The following is a 20,448-nucleotide window of genomic DNA, read 5'->3' on the forward strand; positions in this document are numbered from 1 at the left end:
TCTTCATAACTATTTGTATATAATGTTGAAAGGTGTAAAGGACTGCAAACTAAGAAATCTGAGTTTAGCAATTTTTTTTAAAACCGCGACAGGTGATTTATGTGATATGCCGACGAAATCCCGACAGTTAAAGCATTCGCTTCTTATTTATTATCATTATATCTTCCGAATACTTGCCAAGTAATACTATTGTCTCACTTTATGCAAAAATGAATAAGTTTCGTTTTTGAGATTTTTTAATAATCTAATACATATATACTGGTACTATTTTCGACAACGAAGCAACAAATTTGGTCCATTAGAATATTTTTTTGGAATAAATCAATCTCTCTTCACATATGAATAGCAACACCAACGCATCCAAATACTATGTACCCACGACGCTTGCGTGTTGTCCTAACTATAAACTAAAGACTAGATAATAAACTAGCTGGTGTTTTCTAAGATTTCACATCGAAAAACAAATTCATCTTGGATACATCGAACAACAACACTAGTTCTATCTTTAGCAACATCAAAATTTTGAACAAAACAGTTCTGCGTACAAAAGCTTTTTTTTCGATTCGTTAGAACTGGAATAGAATTTGAAGTGAAGAAAATTTTAAAATAATAAAGAATACCATTTATCTGGTTTCGAACCATGTTCAGATTGATAATCACATCTTTCTGGTGAAAATTCTCATCGAAATGTATCTTCGCAATAGTGGTAATGTCTGACAGGTCGCTAGAATCGAAATCTTTGAATTCAAATTGATGCCTTGTTGAATATTCATTCATTTGCGTTGGAATGGAGCAGTCTTGCAGATTTTCATTTTGCACACTAGTAACTTGTTGGAGCCATGAAGAGTGAATAAGTTTCGCGCACAAATCTATTTTGTTGGGGAAAATAGCTCCACTTGTTGAAAGACAATTAGTTTTTAGGGTTTCGTAATGCTTGAGATGTTCTTCGTTGAGAGTTCCATGCCCTGTGATCGGCTGCATCAAAATTATGTCTAATTTGATATCGTTTTCAAGGAAATCTTCCAGATCTTGAACGAATTTTATTGCACCTTTGGTAATACAATTCCAGTCACTAATTTTCTCTACAAAATCCCTGGTCTTTTCTGGACAATAAAGGGTTTCAATCTCTCCTTCCTTCAGCAGATTGATCCCAATGTGTGGGAAAGTGAGAAAATCGGCAAAGTTTACGAATTTCTTTTTGTTTTTCTTTAGTAACTTTATCACGTTATATTCCAACTCATAAAGATATTCATCGTCGGCTAGGAATGCATACAATTCTGGATCTACAGCAACAACTCGTTCGTCGATTGGATCATATTCATGCTTCAAATTCAACACTCCTCCTCGACACGATACTGTAGCCTTTAAAACCTGATATTTTCGCACCTCCATTGGTTCATTAAGTCTGAATAACACCGGATCCCAACATTTAGTTATTTCGCTAGTCATAGGAGTTTCATCGAAATTAGCAATCACATTTTTATCGTCTAGATGTAATGCAAAGAAGACGATAAAGCCTTCAATATGGCCTCCCTCGCTACATCTTAGTTGAACAGTGGCATCAAGTTGTCCTTCATCCGCTTCTTGCATACTTTGCAAATCGTTAAAATTTACTGTGAATGCGTGCGCCCTCTCAGTGCGTATTATCAGGTGATCTCCGCCCCCAGCTGAGCTATAAGTATCATAGGGTCCATCAACTTTAGGGATCAATGTTGTATTTTTCAGGTATATCGAATTCTCCAGAGTACTGTTTATGGATTCTTGTTTTTCAGCAATCCCTACGTGGTCGACCCCAACTACGAAAAGTTCTACTTTATTTGGAATTACTCTCCCACTCTCTTTCAAAAGTATTTTTTTCGCATGAATTAAAGTAGATAAAACACCTTCTCCAAACACCCCACTATCAAAAATTTCGGTGACAATTAAATCTACTTGGGCATCTCCTAAATCTTTTACAGACAAATTGGTTGAGTGGTCTTTCAAAAGTACAATATTTCCCAATTTATCATTTTCGAATACATTGCACGCAATTTGAGACATGATTTCGTTTGACTCGCAGGCATAAATTTTCTTAGCTCCCGCCTCATGAGCATAAAGTGCTAGAATACCGGTCCCTGTTCCGATATCTAGAACTCGTTCCACACCTTCCTCTCGAACTGCATGGAGAATAGCTTGGCGGAAGGCTTCGTTGCGTTTCGTATCGTTTAACATAAGAAAATGCCAGCGTGGTATCCATTCGTTGATAACATTCATTCGATTTTCCAGAAATTTTAACTTTGTCGGGCATAGTTGATGAGCTTTGTGGAAATAATCGAGAGCTTCGAGGGGTTTTTGTAACCTGAAAATGTATATTGATTTATATGTTAATTGAAGATGTTCAATATTTATGGTATGTATTGTTAAAGATTGATGAGGATGTTTTGCTAATTAGCAACATTGGTGCTCTAAAAATGTTCTTCCTTATTAAATACATCCGAAGGTTTATTAGAACTCCTACTCTTCGTCTGAATAATGTTTTCGTATTGCTAGCAGGAAAATTCGTCCTTTCATTTATTAAAGTCTGGTTCTTTTGAAGCTCAGGAAGCCTGGATAACTACGCGCAATTATGTGTTCGAGAAACTGTAGTGTCGTGGCAGAAGGGGATTTTTTTTGCTGCATGAATCAAGCTTTGTTGAAAACCTGGTCGATAAAGTGCAGGCTGCTTTCTTTTCTGGATCCCTTATATATGTGTCTAGTGAGTGTATCTGAAGTGCTCTACGCAGGAGCGACAATTCGAGGAAACTAGCTATTATCAGAGCGTGATATGACGACCAAGTAAGTTCCGAGAGGAATTAGAAATCACAGAAGTGCAACAGACTGTCATCGATATTAGTTTTTCGTTATGGGTGGCGACTTCATGTCTCCTTGGTGGACGGAGGGAGGGAGGTTCTCAAACACCGTTACTACACTGACGACTTCTGTTGGTTCACCGAGTCGGATTGGGCATAAATACCAACAAAACAGGGGTATGGGACAATACCTCGTCGACGTATGAGCCAGATACTTGTTGATGTGGTGTTTAGAACAAAGAGGGCAAGCTTTTAGTGAACTGAAGCATATCTTGAGTGAGTGTGGTTTAAAAAAGATGATAGAAAGAAGAATTACAAGTGCAATTGTTTTTAGTGCAGTTCTGCTTCTAAATACTCTTTACCGACCTGACTAGCTGCCAATCTCTGTTTCACTTGCTCACCTGGACAATATATGCGGACAGAAGCTAAACAAATAAGTGCCTTCAGAGTGTAGCAAGGGGGTCGCCAAACATATGAAGATGCCTTCACTATACTAGTGATAACTAAGAAACAAAGCTAGAGAAGATACAAGAGAAAGAGACATCGACCATAAAATATAAAGACGGCATATCGGCACATAATTTGGCTTTCGTCAAACCTATTCCACCACAAACGCCATACACATGGAATTTCGAGACTTAGTAAAAGGTTTGCTGTAGTGACATTGTACGCGAAATATGTGTTCATTCATTGAAATAGATATCTCTAGTTGATTAAGCTGATTGAAAATCATCTTCCCGAAAGGAGACCTACTAAGTGTCCGGATGAGGAACTTCAGCAGTATGACGTCACGGCAGGAGTGTGAGTGGTGGAGTCTCTCCTCTGGAACATGAAGAGAGAGAGAGAGAGAGAGAGAGTTTTCATCCTGCCCGTGCTAAAGCGGGCTACGGTAATTGCTTTTGCTGATGATTTAGTTTCAGTTGTAGACAGGGAACTATCTACTATGTTGTATTACATGTTAATGAAATCATCAACAAAACAAGTCGGGAAACCGGAAGCTGGACGCTTCAGGTATGAAAGGTTTTGGGTATTTCTTATATAAAGACATTTGAGTATGGATTTGCCCCATTAGTACATAACATATAATATATGCATATGTTATCTGAGTGTATCCACTTTCGGGTGATATTGACATTCATAGTCTTGAATTTGCTAAGAAGCGACAACTTTTACCTATTGTAACTTTGTTAGTGATAGTGCGATTTGCACCAAACTTGGCAGGATCATGCTCTATATTATAGCTCACATTACTGCAATTTCCTGGTGCTAGGATGAACTTAAGGGGGGTTTTACAGTCAATTATTAAAAAATAGTAATATATTATTATTAACTTTATTTGAAAGGATATCGGTATGGGGGGTATTCCGGAGCCTAGGCACCATATGGTGGCAGACTCGTGATTTTTTCAGATTTTTCGGTTAGGTAGTATCTGAGAGTGCGTCTGTTAAAGAGATGACCAATTTCGACCCCCTGCACTCCCCATCTTTCCAACAAATGTAAAAACTAATACCGGCTTCTACTAATCGACATCTTTGATATCCCACATGACTACATCTGGTGAAAAAAAATTCACACCCCACTTTTGCATGTATGGGGACCCCCCTTAAATTGGACCTAAAAGGGTGTAACTCACTGTATGCGTGAGGGTTCACAGTTCCCAGCTTTCCACCAAATTTGGTGTAAATCGCGCGTCTCCGAGAAAAATGGACAGACAGACAGTAAACCGATTTTAATTTGTTTTACACAAAACCTTAAAAAAAGAATACACATAAAGTGTTGGGGTGATAAGTTCAATAAAAAAATCCGTATGTTTTTCCTATAGTGCCAACATGTGCAAATTAATAACAAGGAGTTTCCTGTGTTAATTTAACATTGTTTTTTAATGGGGAAAGATATTGCCCAAACCAGACAACAGAAAATCGCTTGAAAAATGTTACGGTGAGTTTGCCCGTCGAAAACAATGAATTACAAATGGTTCCATAACTTTAAACATGATAATGGTAGCACATGCATCAATTATGATCACCGTTCTGAACGGCCGAGAACGTGTGCGAAACATCTTGAATGAATATTTCCATATGAAAAAACTCGTGTGAGATTTTCTCCCAAACAATGATGTCTTCGAGAAACCGTGCGATAGTACTTGTTGATGGACGAGAGGATCCAGTAAACAACCTGAACAATGGTTAGAGCAAGGTGAAAGATGCCCAAAGCGGGAGAACGAATAAAGGACAGTAGGGGGGATGCTGGCCAGCATTTTTTGGATTTCCCATGAAATCATTTTTATAAATTACCCTAAAAAACTATTTAAGTTATAGGACAACATTACGTTCCATCATTGCGACCATGATAATGGACCAACTTACCAATCTAGAAAAGCATAGACTACATCGAACCAACCACTATACTCTTCAGATATGACACTGAGCGATTAGTCTATGTTCCCGACCTTGAAGACGTAGCTACAGAGCAGGAGATTTTACTCGAATGAAGAAGTCAAACAAGAACTATTTTGAGATCCTGGACAAATTACGGAAGATGTAGCAATGTTGAAGGAACACTGTAAAAACCTCTTGAAGGGACTACGTTGGACAGCAAATAAAAATTTTCCGAAAAAATGATTTTTTTACTTCGAGTTCGCAAACTTTTCACTTCATGTAGTGCCTTTGCAAAGCAAGTTATCAAGTATCTAGGGGTAATGTTTGACGCAAAGCTCAATTTAAATGGACATCTGGATTAAGCCTCCGGCATATAGCGTAGCAGTGAGGGCGTGTTTTTGCAGAAATAGCCCCGATGGACAGTCTGGTAAATGAAACGAGCTATTAGTACGAGAAAAGGAGAATGAATCTATCTGAGACTAGTAGTAATATAACGAATGTTATATTTGGTGATTCGACTATGCCTCCTGCCAGTCAAACACCAGAAATATCCCTTGCCTTTGCCTGGGTTGAGAAGTTGGCTTTTTTAGAAATCTTATAAACCTTTGTACTTTACGCCACTTCTAATTACCTAATATCCCTTGTTTGCGTTATTAATTTGACAGCGTAGTTCGTCAAAACGATGTGCACGCCGTCGAATACCTGAAAGGGTCAGACCCAGTTCGGCGGAGAAATACTAAATGAATTATTGTTATTACGGCAACAATAATGGGGAGAATGAAATGGAATGTAAAAAAGCGGGTAACGTTGTCGACCGCGAATTCGCCTCAAATTCACTGAAGTACGGTTCTCCTAAAGTTCGACGAAAGTGGCAAGGCACTCCCTCTTGACGGAACGCACTATTTCCAAGGAGGAAAACGAAAAATTCAAATATCAATTTTGTTGATTTGTATGTTGTAGACACACCAAATTAGAGATGTACAAGACCTTCAACGCGTTTATTTCAAAAGCATATTATTTTAATTAATTGGAAATGAAACTCTATTAAATTTTCGCAAATTTAATTGATCATTCCATGATAATTTTCGCTTCACGTAGGATTTTTTTAAGTTGTGTATTTTTTCTACATGAAGATGATTTTAGTATAAAATTATTGATTCTTCAATCGGCAAAATGGCTTTACTCCTTTCCGGTCATTGATGCTTTAAAAAAAGCAGCAGTTCTTTCCGCTTTCCGGAATTCCCGTGATTTCCTTTTCAAAAAACTCCGCAGAACTCAGGATTGAGCAGAGATTTGCCAACTAATGGAGGTACGTGGGTAATAGTAAAAGACAAATGCGATTTTATCTGGTTAGAATTGTATTAAAAGTAGCAAAAGCCAGGTTTAAGAGGATACAGAAGGCCCTAAAATACACTTCTAGTGAAATAAGTAATCTCCACCGAAATTTGCTAGGTAAAGTACACAATTGATATGACCGCACGAAACAGATTCACGAATGATTGTTGAGCGAGCAGTTCAGAGATTGACTGTGAATTCGTTTTTCGTGGTCACTGTCTCCACATGAAAGTCTTTCGATCTGTCAGTGATGCATTTCCACGCGTCCAAAGTCTGCTTAATCACTGGTTCATTCACCAAATCTCGGGGACACGAGAACGAGCTAAGCACGTCGTTGCCTTGTAACACCTTGAACACTTGTAGATCGATTCCACTCAAGCAATGCGCGTCGCCAACGCAAGGCTGATACCAATACACGATCGGGTATCCGGCCAGCAGTCCTAGAATTGTCGGGACACAATATATGTCCTCTGCCACTTTCAAGAATACCGAAGACTCGGTTGCCTTTTGAATTTGGTCACGGATGTCCTCAACCATCGAAGTAGTCGTGGGGTCGTGGGCAGGGAGGATTCGGGGCCGGTCCAAGGTTTTCGTAACGTCAATGAACACGTTTGGGAACCGTCTGGAGTTCTCAAGGAATAGGGCTTTATTAAGTACACAGATTTCCTGGGCAACGCCGACGGTCAGCACATCGGACGTAATGAGATTCTGACTTCTGAGCTCGTCGACGAGCTCCTTCACTTGGTGGATGGTGACCGGCGGGCCTATATCCCAAATGAAACCTACTTTCAGAGCATTCGAAACGGCAACTATCAACTTGGAGATAGTTAACGCATGCTTGTGCGAAACCCGATTGGAATGGAGGAGTACTTTCTGAATGTCATCGACTTTGTCCATCTTGTCGCGTGTTCGTGGAAATGCAATAGACTAAAATAAAAATACAATAATCTACACTAGTAATCTAACTGCTACGCAATTTGATGTAGTCACCAGCCATAAATCTGACATGCTAATATTTACCTATTCAAAGCTACGCCGAGTACGTTGAGAACGTCCGAATCGTCCGGAAATAAATTCAGTGCGTCTTGGAAACAGTCAAAAATCTCCGAGTACGATTGCTTCGATAGCAAATACTCGATTTGCTTGTCGAGTGATGTGATGAATAACTGTTTGGCTTGAGCCAAGTCTGGAGGATTGGTCCTGCAGTACGACAAAATCCTGTTGTAGAGCAATTTCGGCACCGTTTCTAAATCCGGTACTACGTCTCGCACGTCAAATGTGTTTGTCCCGCCAGCCATGTTGTTTGTTTACCAATGGTGATTTTTTCACAGTAAGCATTACCAGGACGGAAGAACATTTGAAGTATCGGAAGAAGCGATACTTACACAATGCCCAGGCAAATTAAAATCCGATTAAAGGTTCGTGGGATAACCCTTGAAAGGTGACTTACATAGAGAAGAGAAGGGAAGGCAAAGATATATTTTAATGAAATCAAGGCTGAATTTATCTGCGCTTTTGAGGAGAGCAACTGTCCTGAAATTATCCATTCTTGAAAAATTCCTTTGTCAGTTTGAAGTTAACCATGCCACTTAACGACTGGAGCGCTGGTGGAAAGATCTGGAATAAAGACGTCAAAAGAGGCAGCTGACATGTTTATAGTTGGTTTGTCATACGTGCCTGACAGTTCTAATGTGATTGAGGTTTGTTGGGTTCCTGTGTTTTTTCGCGAGATTCGTGAAGAATATTTTGAAAAAATGGGTGAAAAACGAAAAAATATGGAAGACGAAATGTCACGGTAAGCGTTTGATGTAACCTTGATAGTTTGGCAAACATATTTATAGAGAAACGATTGGTCTGTTATAAATTCGACTGTAACGTTTTTGTTCCGAGTTATGTTGTGTACATGGTGGCCCTTTCACGGAAAACGTTTGTTGACGAATTCTATTATAAGTTCATTTGCTCATATATTCTGAAAGAAGTTAACTGAATTTCGTACGTAGACGTGTTGTTAAAGATTCCATAAAGACACGCCTACTCTTTTAAAATTCTCATTCTCTTTGAAGCATATTCACTTCGAGTTCGGCTGCAGCTCAACAGTACGCTTAATGGGTATATGAGTTACTGTGTTAGGTTCGTTGAGGAGATTTTAGAATTATTTTGCACCGTTCTCGTAAAACGCCAGATCACCAGACCAATCGTTCGTAATATTTTACGAAAATTGATGGTTGGGTGATTTCACTCGCTGCCATATGGGTTCGAGATGGCACTCCAATTCAGATTCTTATCCAAAACCGAGGGAATGGCTGTGTCTGAATTTGATGTCTACGGATAATGGTTTCTGGGCTTATCTAACATCGGATAAGACGATGGAAGCCTTCCGACGCAGGCTTGCTGCTTTGGAGGACACTGTTTTGGGCACGGGGAGCGAATCCTAACTGGAGGAAACTTCAATCCCAGCCGGCTTAAATTGGGCCAAATTCACTGAACTAGGGTTCTGCTTCACCCACACTCGACAGGGATATGGATTCTGGAAATAGCGGCAAGTAAGGGGCACGGGAGCACTAATTATACAGTATAAAACCCACTGAAGAAGAGGACAACTGGTGCCCGAATATTGGCATTTCCAGATAATTTAGTTTTTTTTGGTCCTTCTAACCGAATTCACGCCAACGTTCCTTCGCTTAGGCTGCGATGGAAGCATCTTGTCCGTGAAGATTTGGTTATGACCTTGTCACCCGGGAAAACGAGGCTTTACCGGAACTGTTCCCTTAATGTCGCACAGGTGGGCCGCATTGTACAGGCATTATTCCCTTAACATCCGGTATGAGTTGATGACAATATCAGGGAAGGCGCCGAGGATAGTCCGCCTTTCACCATGAGAGCCAGGCGTCGGCTGTCGCAGGTCAAAATAGACGCGTCGCATGCCCCTCTTCCTAACTGCGCTTTTCTGGGAAGAAACCTGGTGAGAGTGGCTCCGACCTTGAGAATAAAATTGTGTGGGTCTCGCTCGAGTTTCTCGAAGTGGTCTTCTTTACGTGGCTATAGCAGCCTAGGGGAGGCGTCTGTCCTAATTACAGAAGTCAAAGTTTTTCTCGTGGTTGGCGAGTGGTGGTTTGCGCACTATGCCGTTGAGCAGACCTCAATTCTGCGGTGTTAAGGCTCAACCTAAAATCGAGTAAAGGGTCGCTTAGGATTCCCTAGTTCTCTCCGTATACCAGCTTTACGCTACTTGTAGTTTTTGCGGAAAGGTCTTTTAGAGTTATCACCTCAAGCTGCCACGTGAACCTATCGTTGATGGTGAGGCAACACCTAAAACTTTGCAAGGGGCCGATTATGTCGAGATGGGTTGTGTGGAAGTACTTGGTGGATCGAGGGAAGACGCCTATCACTCTCCTCACATATTTTGTAGTTTTGAACTTCTGGCATGCGATGCACTGTTTGACAGTTCATGGACGGTCAGCAATATTTTGCCGTGACTAACCGATGTTTATTTGGAGTTGGTCATAAGGCCATGAAAAACTACATTGTCCTGCGCGCCAGCGGTCGTCGGAAAATCGACGGTATCCGGGATTTTAACTCTTGCAACACGTGACAAAGCCTTGTTATACTTTCTGTTCGTGTTGAATGTCGGAAGTGTACTGGTTGGCAAAGCTCAGATACGAAAGTTGAAGAGGGGACCCTTAGTGTGGCTTCTGTTTCAATGGTTGGTTGGCTTAACACAGTGAATGGTCTGCCTTTGAGGGGATACGAAAGTATTTTATTGCTTGATACGCGGCTTGAAACTATGAAATTTTTTTGAAACTGTATGAAAATGTGGGAGCTTACAAAGTAGCAGCTCCTGCAATTGAGCAAAAGACCTCAATACTAAATAACAAATTATTCCTTATATGATAACAAATTGTTTATCGTCATGGCAACCGATTAATCGGTCGATTTTGGGTGCTATATTTCCGCTGTTGGGAAAAGAAGCTCAACGGCTGCTAGATTTAGGTTACCTTTCGGTGAAAGGAAGCACCTATGGCAAATTCTGAAGCATCGACGAATAAGGTTATGGATGCATCTTGGTGTAAGGGATTGCCAAAAGTTTCCACCAAATGTTGCTTGGTGGTCTCAAACATCTGGACAATCTTTGGGGACTATGCAATCAGTCGGGACCCTTTGGTCTTCGGCCCAGATATGTAAGCGTTAAGGATCGAATGATGGTGAGGGGTTGTGTGTAAGAAACGACGGTTGAAGTTTAAAATTCTCAAAAATCTCGCACTTTCGGGAGGCGCAACTAAGTACAAGATTGGGAAAATACGGCGATCGTATAAAAAATCGGGGAGAAGCAGTGTCGTCTGTCATCGCCACAAGGTTTTGGGTTTAGGTACCGTGTAAAGTGGCGAAGAAACTATGTTCAGTAGTAATGTTGCGGTATTTTTGCATGAATACGTGGATTGGAAACGTATTCAAAACCGATGGAAAGAGACTTAAGTATAACCTCGCGGTGTTCCTAGCGATTAAATTATTTGAAATAATTAAGACTTGTATTTTCTTTCCGTTAGTAATCAGTATAGGCTTGTAGAATTGATGAAGTGGTTTCCGAAATATTTGAATTTGCAAGGTTAATAAATATTAATAACGAAAAGAAAAGTTTTAATTATTTGAAATAGATGAGAAGAATGTTGGACGTGCAGGTTGAAATGTCAGGAGATTGTTAGGCGACGTAGTACTGCATTTCGGGTAGCCGACGCAGGGGCCCTCAGCAAATGTAGTTGTCGAAAAAGTCCAGTTTCTAGTACATGTCGTGGCTTTTTTCGCAAGCGCACTCCGGCGCTTTTCGAGGATCCCAACGACCTATTACCCGATCACCCATTTCGGGAGGCGGATCTAGACCATAATCTAGTCTTACTTCCCGATTGCGACTGTCTCCGCCAATCTAGAAATGGCTCCTGTTAGCGCTGCTACTATCTGCTGCGACTGCGCTACTTAGTTTGAGGTATCAGGCGACATCTCGCTAACCACGTGCGTGGAATTCTTGAAGTTTGTCAGCGTGGGGGCTAACGTGTCCAGAGACCCGAAATCCGCACATGCGAAGGTAGGTACTCTCTGGAAGTCTCGCTACGGCATGGGAGGAAGATATTGCGACATCCACGGGCAGATACGTTGACTTTAGAGCATAGTATTGTGGGTTGCGAATTTTCATAGTCGCCAGGGCAGAACAAAACCGTTCATCTTCGAAAATAGTCTGGAAATCTTTGTGATAGAGCATGCTATAAAAATCTTAGACTTTTGGTATTCAATTCGGCGGTATGACAAAAGTAAATACAATCTATTTGGGTTTAATAGTGCGATATACATGGACATGGCATAAAAACAACAGAGATGAAAATCTTTTATTTTTGTGTGAACCGAAGAACGTTCATATAAAAGTACCAATTAGTACCTTTTCGTCCCATTTTCTGATACCAAAATTGTTCCGCTTCCGGCAACACTGGTGAACACCCAACTATTTCACTTCGTGCAGCAATTGGCTTGGCGCACGGTTACCAAGGGTAAGCTTTGTTGGTAAGTGATTTAGTTTAGCCGTTTCATTCATTAAAAGGTTTTTAATGAGGAATGCTCCTTCAAGCTTTTGTAGGAGCACTCCTCGATCATACAACCCGACAAGTGCGTGGTTGAAATGCGTGAAGTTTTCCGTGACTCCGGCTAGAGTAAAGCTAGCGGGATCATGCTGTCGTGATTCTTCTCCAAAACATACTCACAGAAACAACATCTCAGGAGTTACATGCTGGATAGAACTGTTCACATCCCAAATCCTCAGTTTTTTTATTCTAAATATCTGCTGATGTTCGTTCGCTAATATTAAATGACATCCAAATTTTAGGCACTCGATCTCTAGCAGTCCGATTTTGACGGTCCATAAGTAATTTGGTCTCCTTAATTTGAAAACTGTTCTATTATCATTAAGGTGTCGCAAGTTCAGAACACATATATCTAGTTTCTCTAGCGATAATAATTTTCAAGGTATTTTCCTTGGATTGCTACAAGTGAGGAACTGAATTTGCCTTAAAGACCGGTTTTAATACCATTTCCACTGCGATTGAACTATGTTTTATACAATCCTGCAATAGATGATATGAACTAATTGGTTGTTCAATTAATATTGCAAAATGTTGCTCACAAGCATAATGGAGCGGAGCACGCCCATTGGGAATGACACGACATAATATTGCCTATTGCCTGTCTGATGCCTGAAGCATGCATAGATATTTTCCTGTCTGTCTGAGGCTGCCAAAGATATTCGCCAACGCCAAACATAAGTTAATAATAGTGTTTTCAATATGTTTATCTTGCAACTACACTAAGCAATATTCTGTCGTGACGTTCCCAGTAGGCGTTATTACGACTGTCGTGTCGTGTCTTTCCCAGTGGGCGCGCTCCTTAACTCATCTGAAAAGAGAGATGTATATAAAGAATAAAAATAAGATTTCTTCAAGAAAAATAAAAATTAACGATTAACATTCAATTTTAAATTGTTCAACATAAGATCATATTGTTGATTTGAGGCAATAAATTTCCTCTATTCGAAATATTTTTGGAAATTTTTGAATCGTCTTCTTTTTCAGTCTTTGTTCCGGTGACCGTCTCGTCGAGAGGGTCAGTAGTTCGACAGCTCATGACAAACCGGGCCTGGTTCGCGGCTTTTTGAACGTTGTTGAGAATGCGTTCAAAAATCTTCATGGTATGGGAGAGTAATCGGATCAGACAGTAATTTGACCTACTACTGAGTTACCTTTCTTTTTCAATATTATAATGATCGTGCTTTTTTTTCCACTCAAATGGTATTGTACTCTCCTCAATAACCCGATTGAAAAACTCACTAAGTTACAGTGTTCGGTTCAAGTTCTTCGCTTCTCAGAGTTCAGATTTCAGTCGTTTGATTGCTTCTTAGACTTCTGTGGCGCTGGCAGGTGAAATTGCTCCAAATGTCGGCAGTGCTTGTGGAAGTGCAGGATGAGTAAATTCTTCCATTGGAATCTGCTGGAAATTTCCTGCAATCTGTCCGTCGCATACTGTCTCTGATGACATCGGTTTGCTCTTTCACCGGGTCATGGACCTTGGCCCAATGGATTTGAAAAGAGAGGTTGCTAGAGTTGGACTGAAGATAAACACCAACAAAACTGAGGTTGGTAGTCTGACGATGGTGATGACGTTATTTAAGCGCATTTCATGCAACCACGTGGTAGATGTGGTTGACGCGCTATACCCCAGAAGGCGTAAATGGCCACCATATACATGTCCGTCTCGGTTCGTGGATCAATAAGAAAAGTAGTGTTCTTGTCATTAACCCAACATCTGTCTTCGATATCTGTGTGCGTTGGTGTTTCATTTGTTAATACAACTCACTCACCGTCTGGAATGTCCAGTATTCACCATAAAGATTTTTTTAATGGACCTGGTAACAACATTCGTTTTCTTTGCTTCTCGGTTGGCATTATTGTAAATTTGCCAATTACCCAGCGTTTGATCGTCGAGAAACTTGTTTTAAAGGTGTTTCTTTTCACGGACGTTCATTTGAATATCGTCATTCCAAATCCAAGTATCACGGCTGATGAACCGGTTACCAGGTGACTACCGAGGGTTGCGTAGGCCGCTTTGTGGATGGTGATTCTATGATTCTTTGACATTCGTAATGGTTGGCAATCGCAAAGAACTCGAAATTCACCTATAGACTTTGCAGACTGAATCATCTTAACCTATATGGTTAAATGACTCGTCTACCGCAACAAATTGAGTTAGATTAATCCTCAATGATGCGGTTTCAATATTGTTTATAGATTTCTACGTTGTACAGGCTATGAATTCGTCTATCAATCAAAAATTCTCCGGAGAATTTGCAATTTTGGTTTCCCAAGGAATATATGATGATTATCAAGTTTATTCTCTAATACAATAAAAGCTTTGACCCAATGGCGAGGCTTTCGAGCAAAACAGATATAGCAAGCTAAAATAGGTTCTGTGAGCTGCTCCTGCTGCGACGACTTAATAATTATAGCTGTTATTATAAGCTGATACATAGCCTCATCAAGAGTAAAGACTATGGAAAAATAATAATAAGTAATACAAGACTCTGCGAATGCTTCTCGAAAGGCAGAACAGGAAACATTAATTTATGGCAAATGTGTTATTTGGGTGTATTAGGAATAATTACCATAATGAACATGTTAAATGTTGTTAAGGAATTGATGGTAAAGTGATCCTAGAAAAATATGGCAATTCATCCAATTTGAACTCTAGAACTATATTTTTGTGTTCTTTCCTCATTTTGCACCATTGAATTTTCGTAAGTAGATATTGCTCGCAGTTTCTGTTTAAAGCGGTGCGTACTATACACAATTATTATGTATTATTGACCCAATGTGTATCGTCCATTCTATTATATTTATATGCCTCCTGTTCGTTCATCTGTGTAGTATAGGAGATTAGCATAGTCTCTGCTTTTTTATTGCAATTTTTTTCAATTTATTTTTCGGTTTCTTTAAACTACACTTGACGCTGGGTATTGGTGTACATACCAAAGGAATTCATGACTTATCCTGAATCTGACCTCTGGGCACGAAATCGAAAAGCCAACGCTCAACTGATTCGGCTATTATCTATTATGAATTTGCATATTCTTATCGTGATCTTTGAAATCACCATCGACTTCTTAAGGACTGTTCCTAAACTCGATTGAGATATTTCTCTTCATATTTAAATAAAAAATTGAACGTACCTAGATTCAAGCAAAAAGAAAAGATTTTCAACCCTCCTATATATATATATATATATATATTGTATTTTGCGTCATACCCATGCATATTGTGTAATGTGACTACGAAAGTATTATTGGTACATTGTTTTACTATAAAGGAGGTTAAAGCGCGCATATCTAAACATGAGACGATACAATGAAAATTATTATATGAACCAATTAAATTCGAACGTCACTTCTAATGTTATGTACGCGATTACAATTGTAAAACAACAATGCCCCGAATTGGAAAAGTATTGAATTTCTCTATTATATTTTAGAGGAGATGTGCGTATGGGAACCTGAACTTCGAGCAAATGCTACAGATGCTCAATCAAGTAAAGGTTTATCGATTGGGGAGGCATATAAAGTCGGCGTAGGACATTATACAATAACTGTTCTCGAACCGAGAAGGAAGTGTACTTGTGGTTTTTGTCCTGGTGAAAGAACGATTGTTCTATGCCTAAAGGCGCGTTTTGTTACAAATTAAAACACAGCACATTAGAGTGGTCGTTTTAAAACCTAACTGATACTCGCCATCATGCTTGACGGTTGCGTGTATGTCGTAAGTTTTAAGCTCCATATTGGCTTACCTTCAAAATTCTGATTTTACTTTTCTCGAATCAACGAACTGAATATCTAAAATTCAAAGATTTTGGTAACACCCTCTTTTACAGAGAGATTCGGAAATGAACGGTTTTCTACTGGCCGGGCGTCTATGAAATTTCGCTACACATAATACTCTGCGTATGCTCTAGAAGTGAACCTGTCTACCCGTGTATATCTTCCAATGTAGTGTCATTTTTGAACCGACTTTCATGTGAATTGCCAATAACGTTGCGTTGTTTTCGAACTGCTAGCTTCAGCGGTGGATCGTTCCACTTTATGTCCAAGTTAGTGATGTGATGGACTGCATTCACCGAACTCGTTACTTTTTCTTGCGATTATTATAATAACTTCGGCTCGGTTTCTGTTGGAAAGTATTGAAAATTACCTATTTAATTGAAAAAAGTATTGAAAACGCAAAAAAGTACTAAGGTACTAATAAACTTCAAAAAGTACTAAATTTAGTACCATTGGTACTAAAAAGTCAACACTGCTCGCAAGGTATATGCACTAAATATGCCTGATATTCAATTCGATGTGATGCTGACTTCTTTACCCCTAAGTTAGTTAGTTTAGTTTACTGGGGGAAGCCGCAGCTCCGACCACTCAGGCCTTTGTTAGGCCCATTGTACTATCCCCGTAAATCGCCTATTCAATGGTTTCCCGCCTACGGTGTTTGCAGGCTTTAGTGAATTTGAGAACGTTCTTCAGAGGCAGAGAGTGTGAAGGTTCTTCATTGAAGAAAACCTTGCCAAGGTGTCTTGTTCTGAGATCTGAGGATACCGGGCAGTTGCATAAAAAGTGCAGGGCCGTTTCCTCCTCCTCCTCACATTGGCTGCACATAGCCAAAACCACTACCCCAATCTTTTCCATATGGTAGTTTAAGGAGCAGTGTCCCGTTAAAAGCCCTACTAGGGTTTTCATGTCCCACTTCTTAAGGGACAACAAAACTGCCGCTTTAGTGGCCCTAGACTCTTTCACAAGGATTTACGCCTGCCGGTAAGAGTCAAAATTTCTCCCTTCGGCTGCGTGAATCCCTGCAATTTCACCCTTCAGAATAGACTTGACAGTAGATGGTCGGATTCCAAAACCTGGTTCTGGTCCCACCATTGCGGATTCAGACCCTCGACGGGCCTGTCAGCCTACTCATTACCAGCGATTTTGGAGTGCCCCGGCACCCACATCAGGAATGCTTCGTTCAATCGGCCAAGTTTCAGCAGCACTTGATGACAACTCCACATCAACTGGCTTGATATGTCGCTGCTATTTAGTGCTGATAATGCCGCCCGACTGTCGGAACAGATTCGAATGGTGCAACCCTTCCATTTTTGTCGCAGACATTCTTCTGCTGCCAATGAAATGGCATATATCTCCGCCTGGAATATGGTCGTCATTTTTCCGAGGGGTCGGTCCAGTTTCATAATCGGATTCTCCGAGAACACCCCTGCGTGATCGTTGGCGCAACAATCCATATTGGATCAGGGCCTTGAAGTGTGTTAGAGCACTTCATTCAAGACCGTAACGGTACACTAGGAGGCAATGTGGTCAGCATTGCGCTCGCCCGAGATTATTACCCTGATTTGACTCAGGTACTCATTCACAGCTGAGTCGACTGGTATCCGACGTCAAATCACGATACAAATTCCACTGCCACCAGTGAGATTTGAACCACGACCTTCCGTATGACAGCCTAGTGCTCTAACCACTGAGCTATCCGGACACACACACATTATCCTTAGAAAATTAAAAACATTGCTGCTGGATCAGTACGAAAGGATATGCAGCTGATTGCAAGTTTGTTTGTGGTAAAAGTGTGATGAACAGTTATGGACTACTTAAAATGGGGAAGGAACCTTTCTTTATAATTCCAAATCAAATAGTAGTGCATTCTTTGACGTTGAACCATTTGGAACCGTTGGTCAGCGCAAAATACTTTCGCTAATTTGTTTTGGCTGGAAGACATGAAGAGGCTTAGTGAGAAAGAATATCTTCTTGAAATGGTTCCTTTTGCCGAAAACAAGTTATTCTTCGGAAAGTTTGCTCCTGGTGGAAAATTTAGTTCAACTGTAAATCACAATTCTAACACAAATAGCTACGTAAGTGAGCAAAATGCCTATAAAAGTGATGGCGACCCAGAGGTAAAGATCCAGAACACAAACGCCGCGAAATCGTGACGAGGTTATTGCTCAATGATCGTGAAAAGATGTTGAACTGAATCAGATGTGGTACCAGTAACTTTTCTTTTCGAAAACATATTCTTCGTTTCTGAGAATGAACAATTTTCTCGATTAAAGAATGTATCCGGTTTTAAGAGATTGATTACTCTTACTGTTGTTAATCCTGCCTTCATGGCATTCACACACTTAGAATTTCTTTCTATGGCTGAGATCAGATCATAGGTCAGTCAGCCCCTATTGAATATCCGCAAATGATTTTGTAGGAAGTTTCTTTTTTCTTGGCAAAATGGACGTTTAGAAATAACTTTATTTTTACAGGTTTGAGGCGGAGATTTCCACATCGAATCACACGTCCAACACTCCGCTTTTTGTTCCATCACAAGTTCGACCTGTAATCGCCGCGAATACTTACAGCCAAGTGCAACAAAAACTAAATCAACAACCCATTAGTGTGCCTCCACCGCCAATGCCGCCACCTGCGTTTATCCCAACTTTCGTTCCGTCCACGAATGAAATGCCCGAAAAATCATACTCTTCAGAACCCACACCAGTTGTTTTGAGCAGCGCCCCAAAACTGTACACTAGTCGACCAACTATGGAAATACCTCTGGTTCAACAGGCTCATCACCAACAAATCGATATATCCGCCATCCAATTCGATGTGACTCAGAAATTGAAGAAACTGAAAGCTGAGAAGTCTGGTCCGAATCCAATTGCAGAGGAAGCAATACGTGCGGCGAAAGCTTCATCCGCCCTACAATCGTTTCAGGTAACGGAGCGGCGAAAAAAGGATAAGAAGACGGTACGCATTGCGGGTGGACAGGTTTGGGAAGATCATTCTCTAGCTGATTGGCCTGATGATGATTTTAGGATATTCTGTGGTGACTTGGGAAATGATGTTAATGATGAGGTTCTGACCAGAACATTCAACAAATTTCCATCATTTCAACGAGCCAAGGTGATCCGTGATAAAAGAACAGGGAAGAGTAAAGGTTTCGGATTTGTTAGTTTTGGTGAACCGCAAGATTTTATTCGCGCCATGAAGGAAATGGATGGTGAGTAGCTGTTATTCTTTTGATGAAACTTGCTTTAAAGATTTGTTTCTCTTACATGGTTCACATGTAACTTTACAGTTGATTAGAATTTCCGATGATGATATCAGTCGAATGTCAATGACCTTTGAGTTTCTAAGACTTGTAAGTTTCCGTTGTCTCTCCATTTAGCTTACATAGAGCCAATTGAAACAGCATTGACTCTTATCATTGTAAATTTGAGGAATGAGAAAAAAGTGAACTCCCAAACGAAAAAGTGATCTTTCAGTAAAGTTACAAGGTAAAATCGACAGATAACAGGAAAACGCGTCTAATAATTTTGATTGCTCAGAAAAAGTAACGCCACTTTTTTTCATTTTTAAGTAAATGTTTGCTTTAATTAGCAACTGTCGCTTTGAAAATCCGCATGGATGCAACTGAATGCCATTAATTTTTTGCTCTAAAGTCTTCTCGGTTTTTTTTGGGCAAGTCATGTGATAGTGCAGATTATTTACATATTGAATTGTGTCTACAATAATTAATTACATTAAATTCTGACACCATTCCCGTCCTAATTTTGTACAGATACACCTATTTTGAATAGGTCAATACACAACCTTTACTGGATTGGTATTCGATAAATATACGTTTGTCATCATTATCACCTGCTCTGCCTTAGAAGTAATTTGTTTCTTGTTCTGGTTTTGAAAGTGTTATACTGTAGAATATTTCAACTGGAACACTCATTTGAACCTTCCCTAGAAATTATTGAGCAAAGAAAAAGTCCAATTGCATGAAACAAACTCCAGACAAGTTGGCTAGTGCGCCGTCGTTTATGTAAGTTCGAATCGACAGGTTGAAACATTTTTGTCACTTTCGCCGCATCTACATGCTGAACACATGTAATGGTGAGACTTTTTGATATGGTTAGAAAACATCCAAATGTCCGATCATTTTGACGAAAACATTCATTCTATGATTGTTAGACTTGTATTGGAATGATTATATTGCTGCAAAATGAGAACATTGAGCAGCTACGTGATCACTGCCGTTCAATCTTCAAAAATGTATTTATTAATTGTCGCGCGAATAACGTTTAATTGAAAATGTAAATAATGCTCTAAATTCCGAAAAGGCGTAGAAAGTTGAAATATATAGTAGATAGGGCTGCTGACAAATAAGTAGGTCATCGAACTTAGGCCTTAGTCAAGTATACACATTGGGATGGGTATTTGAAAACAATTTTATCAAAGCGTAGATGAAAAATTTAGTAACACTCAGGGAGGAACTGGGGTGAAAATCCAGATGGAGGTTCAG

At 40.0% G+C, this 20,448-nt stretch overlaps 2 protein-coding genes across 2 annotated transcripts in view; one reads left to right on the forward strand and one right to left on the reverse strand.

Annotated features, from left to right (window-relative positions):
* Window positions 1-231: 231 nt before the first annotated feature.
* Window positions 232-7,976, reverse strand: LOC119658586 (protein arginine N-methyltransferase 9-like). The gene is made up of 2 exons (XM_038066047.1): window positions 7,562-7,976; window positions 232-2,338 (listed from the first exon to the last, which is right to left on the reverse strand). The coding sequence occupies exons 1-2, from the start codon at window positions 7,837-7,839 to the stop codon at window positions 427-429; spliced, it is 2,190 nt and encodes a 729-aa protein (XP_037921975.1). The 5' UTR covers window positions 7,840-7,976; the 3' UTR covers window positions 232-426.
* Window positions 7,977-8,191: 215 nt separating this feature from the next.
* Window positions 8,192-20,448, forward strand: part of LOC119646721 (RNA-binding protein 42) — a 31,826-nt gene continuing 19,569 nt past the window's right edge. The window contains exons 1-2 of the mRNA XM_038047300.1: window positions 8,192-8,336; window positions 18,419-19,155. Coding sequence (XP_037903228.1) covers window positions 8,296-8,336; window positions 18,419-19,155 — 778 coding nt within the window. The 5' untranslated portion in view covers window positions 8,192-8,295. The remainder of the gene's footprint in view (window positions 8,337-18,418; window positions 19,156-20,448) is intronic.

Source organism: Hermetia illucens, chromosome 1, assembly GCF_905115235.1.
Source record: "Hermetia illucens chromosome 1, iHerIll2.2.curated.20191125, whole genome shotgun sequence".
Lineage (NCBI taxonomy): Eukaryota > Metazoa > Arthropoda > Insecta > Diptera > Stratiomyidae > Hermetia > Hermetia illucens.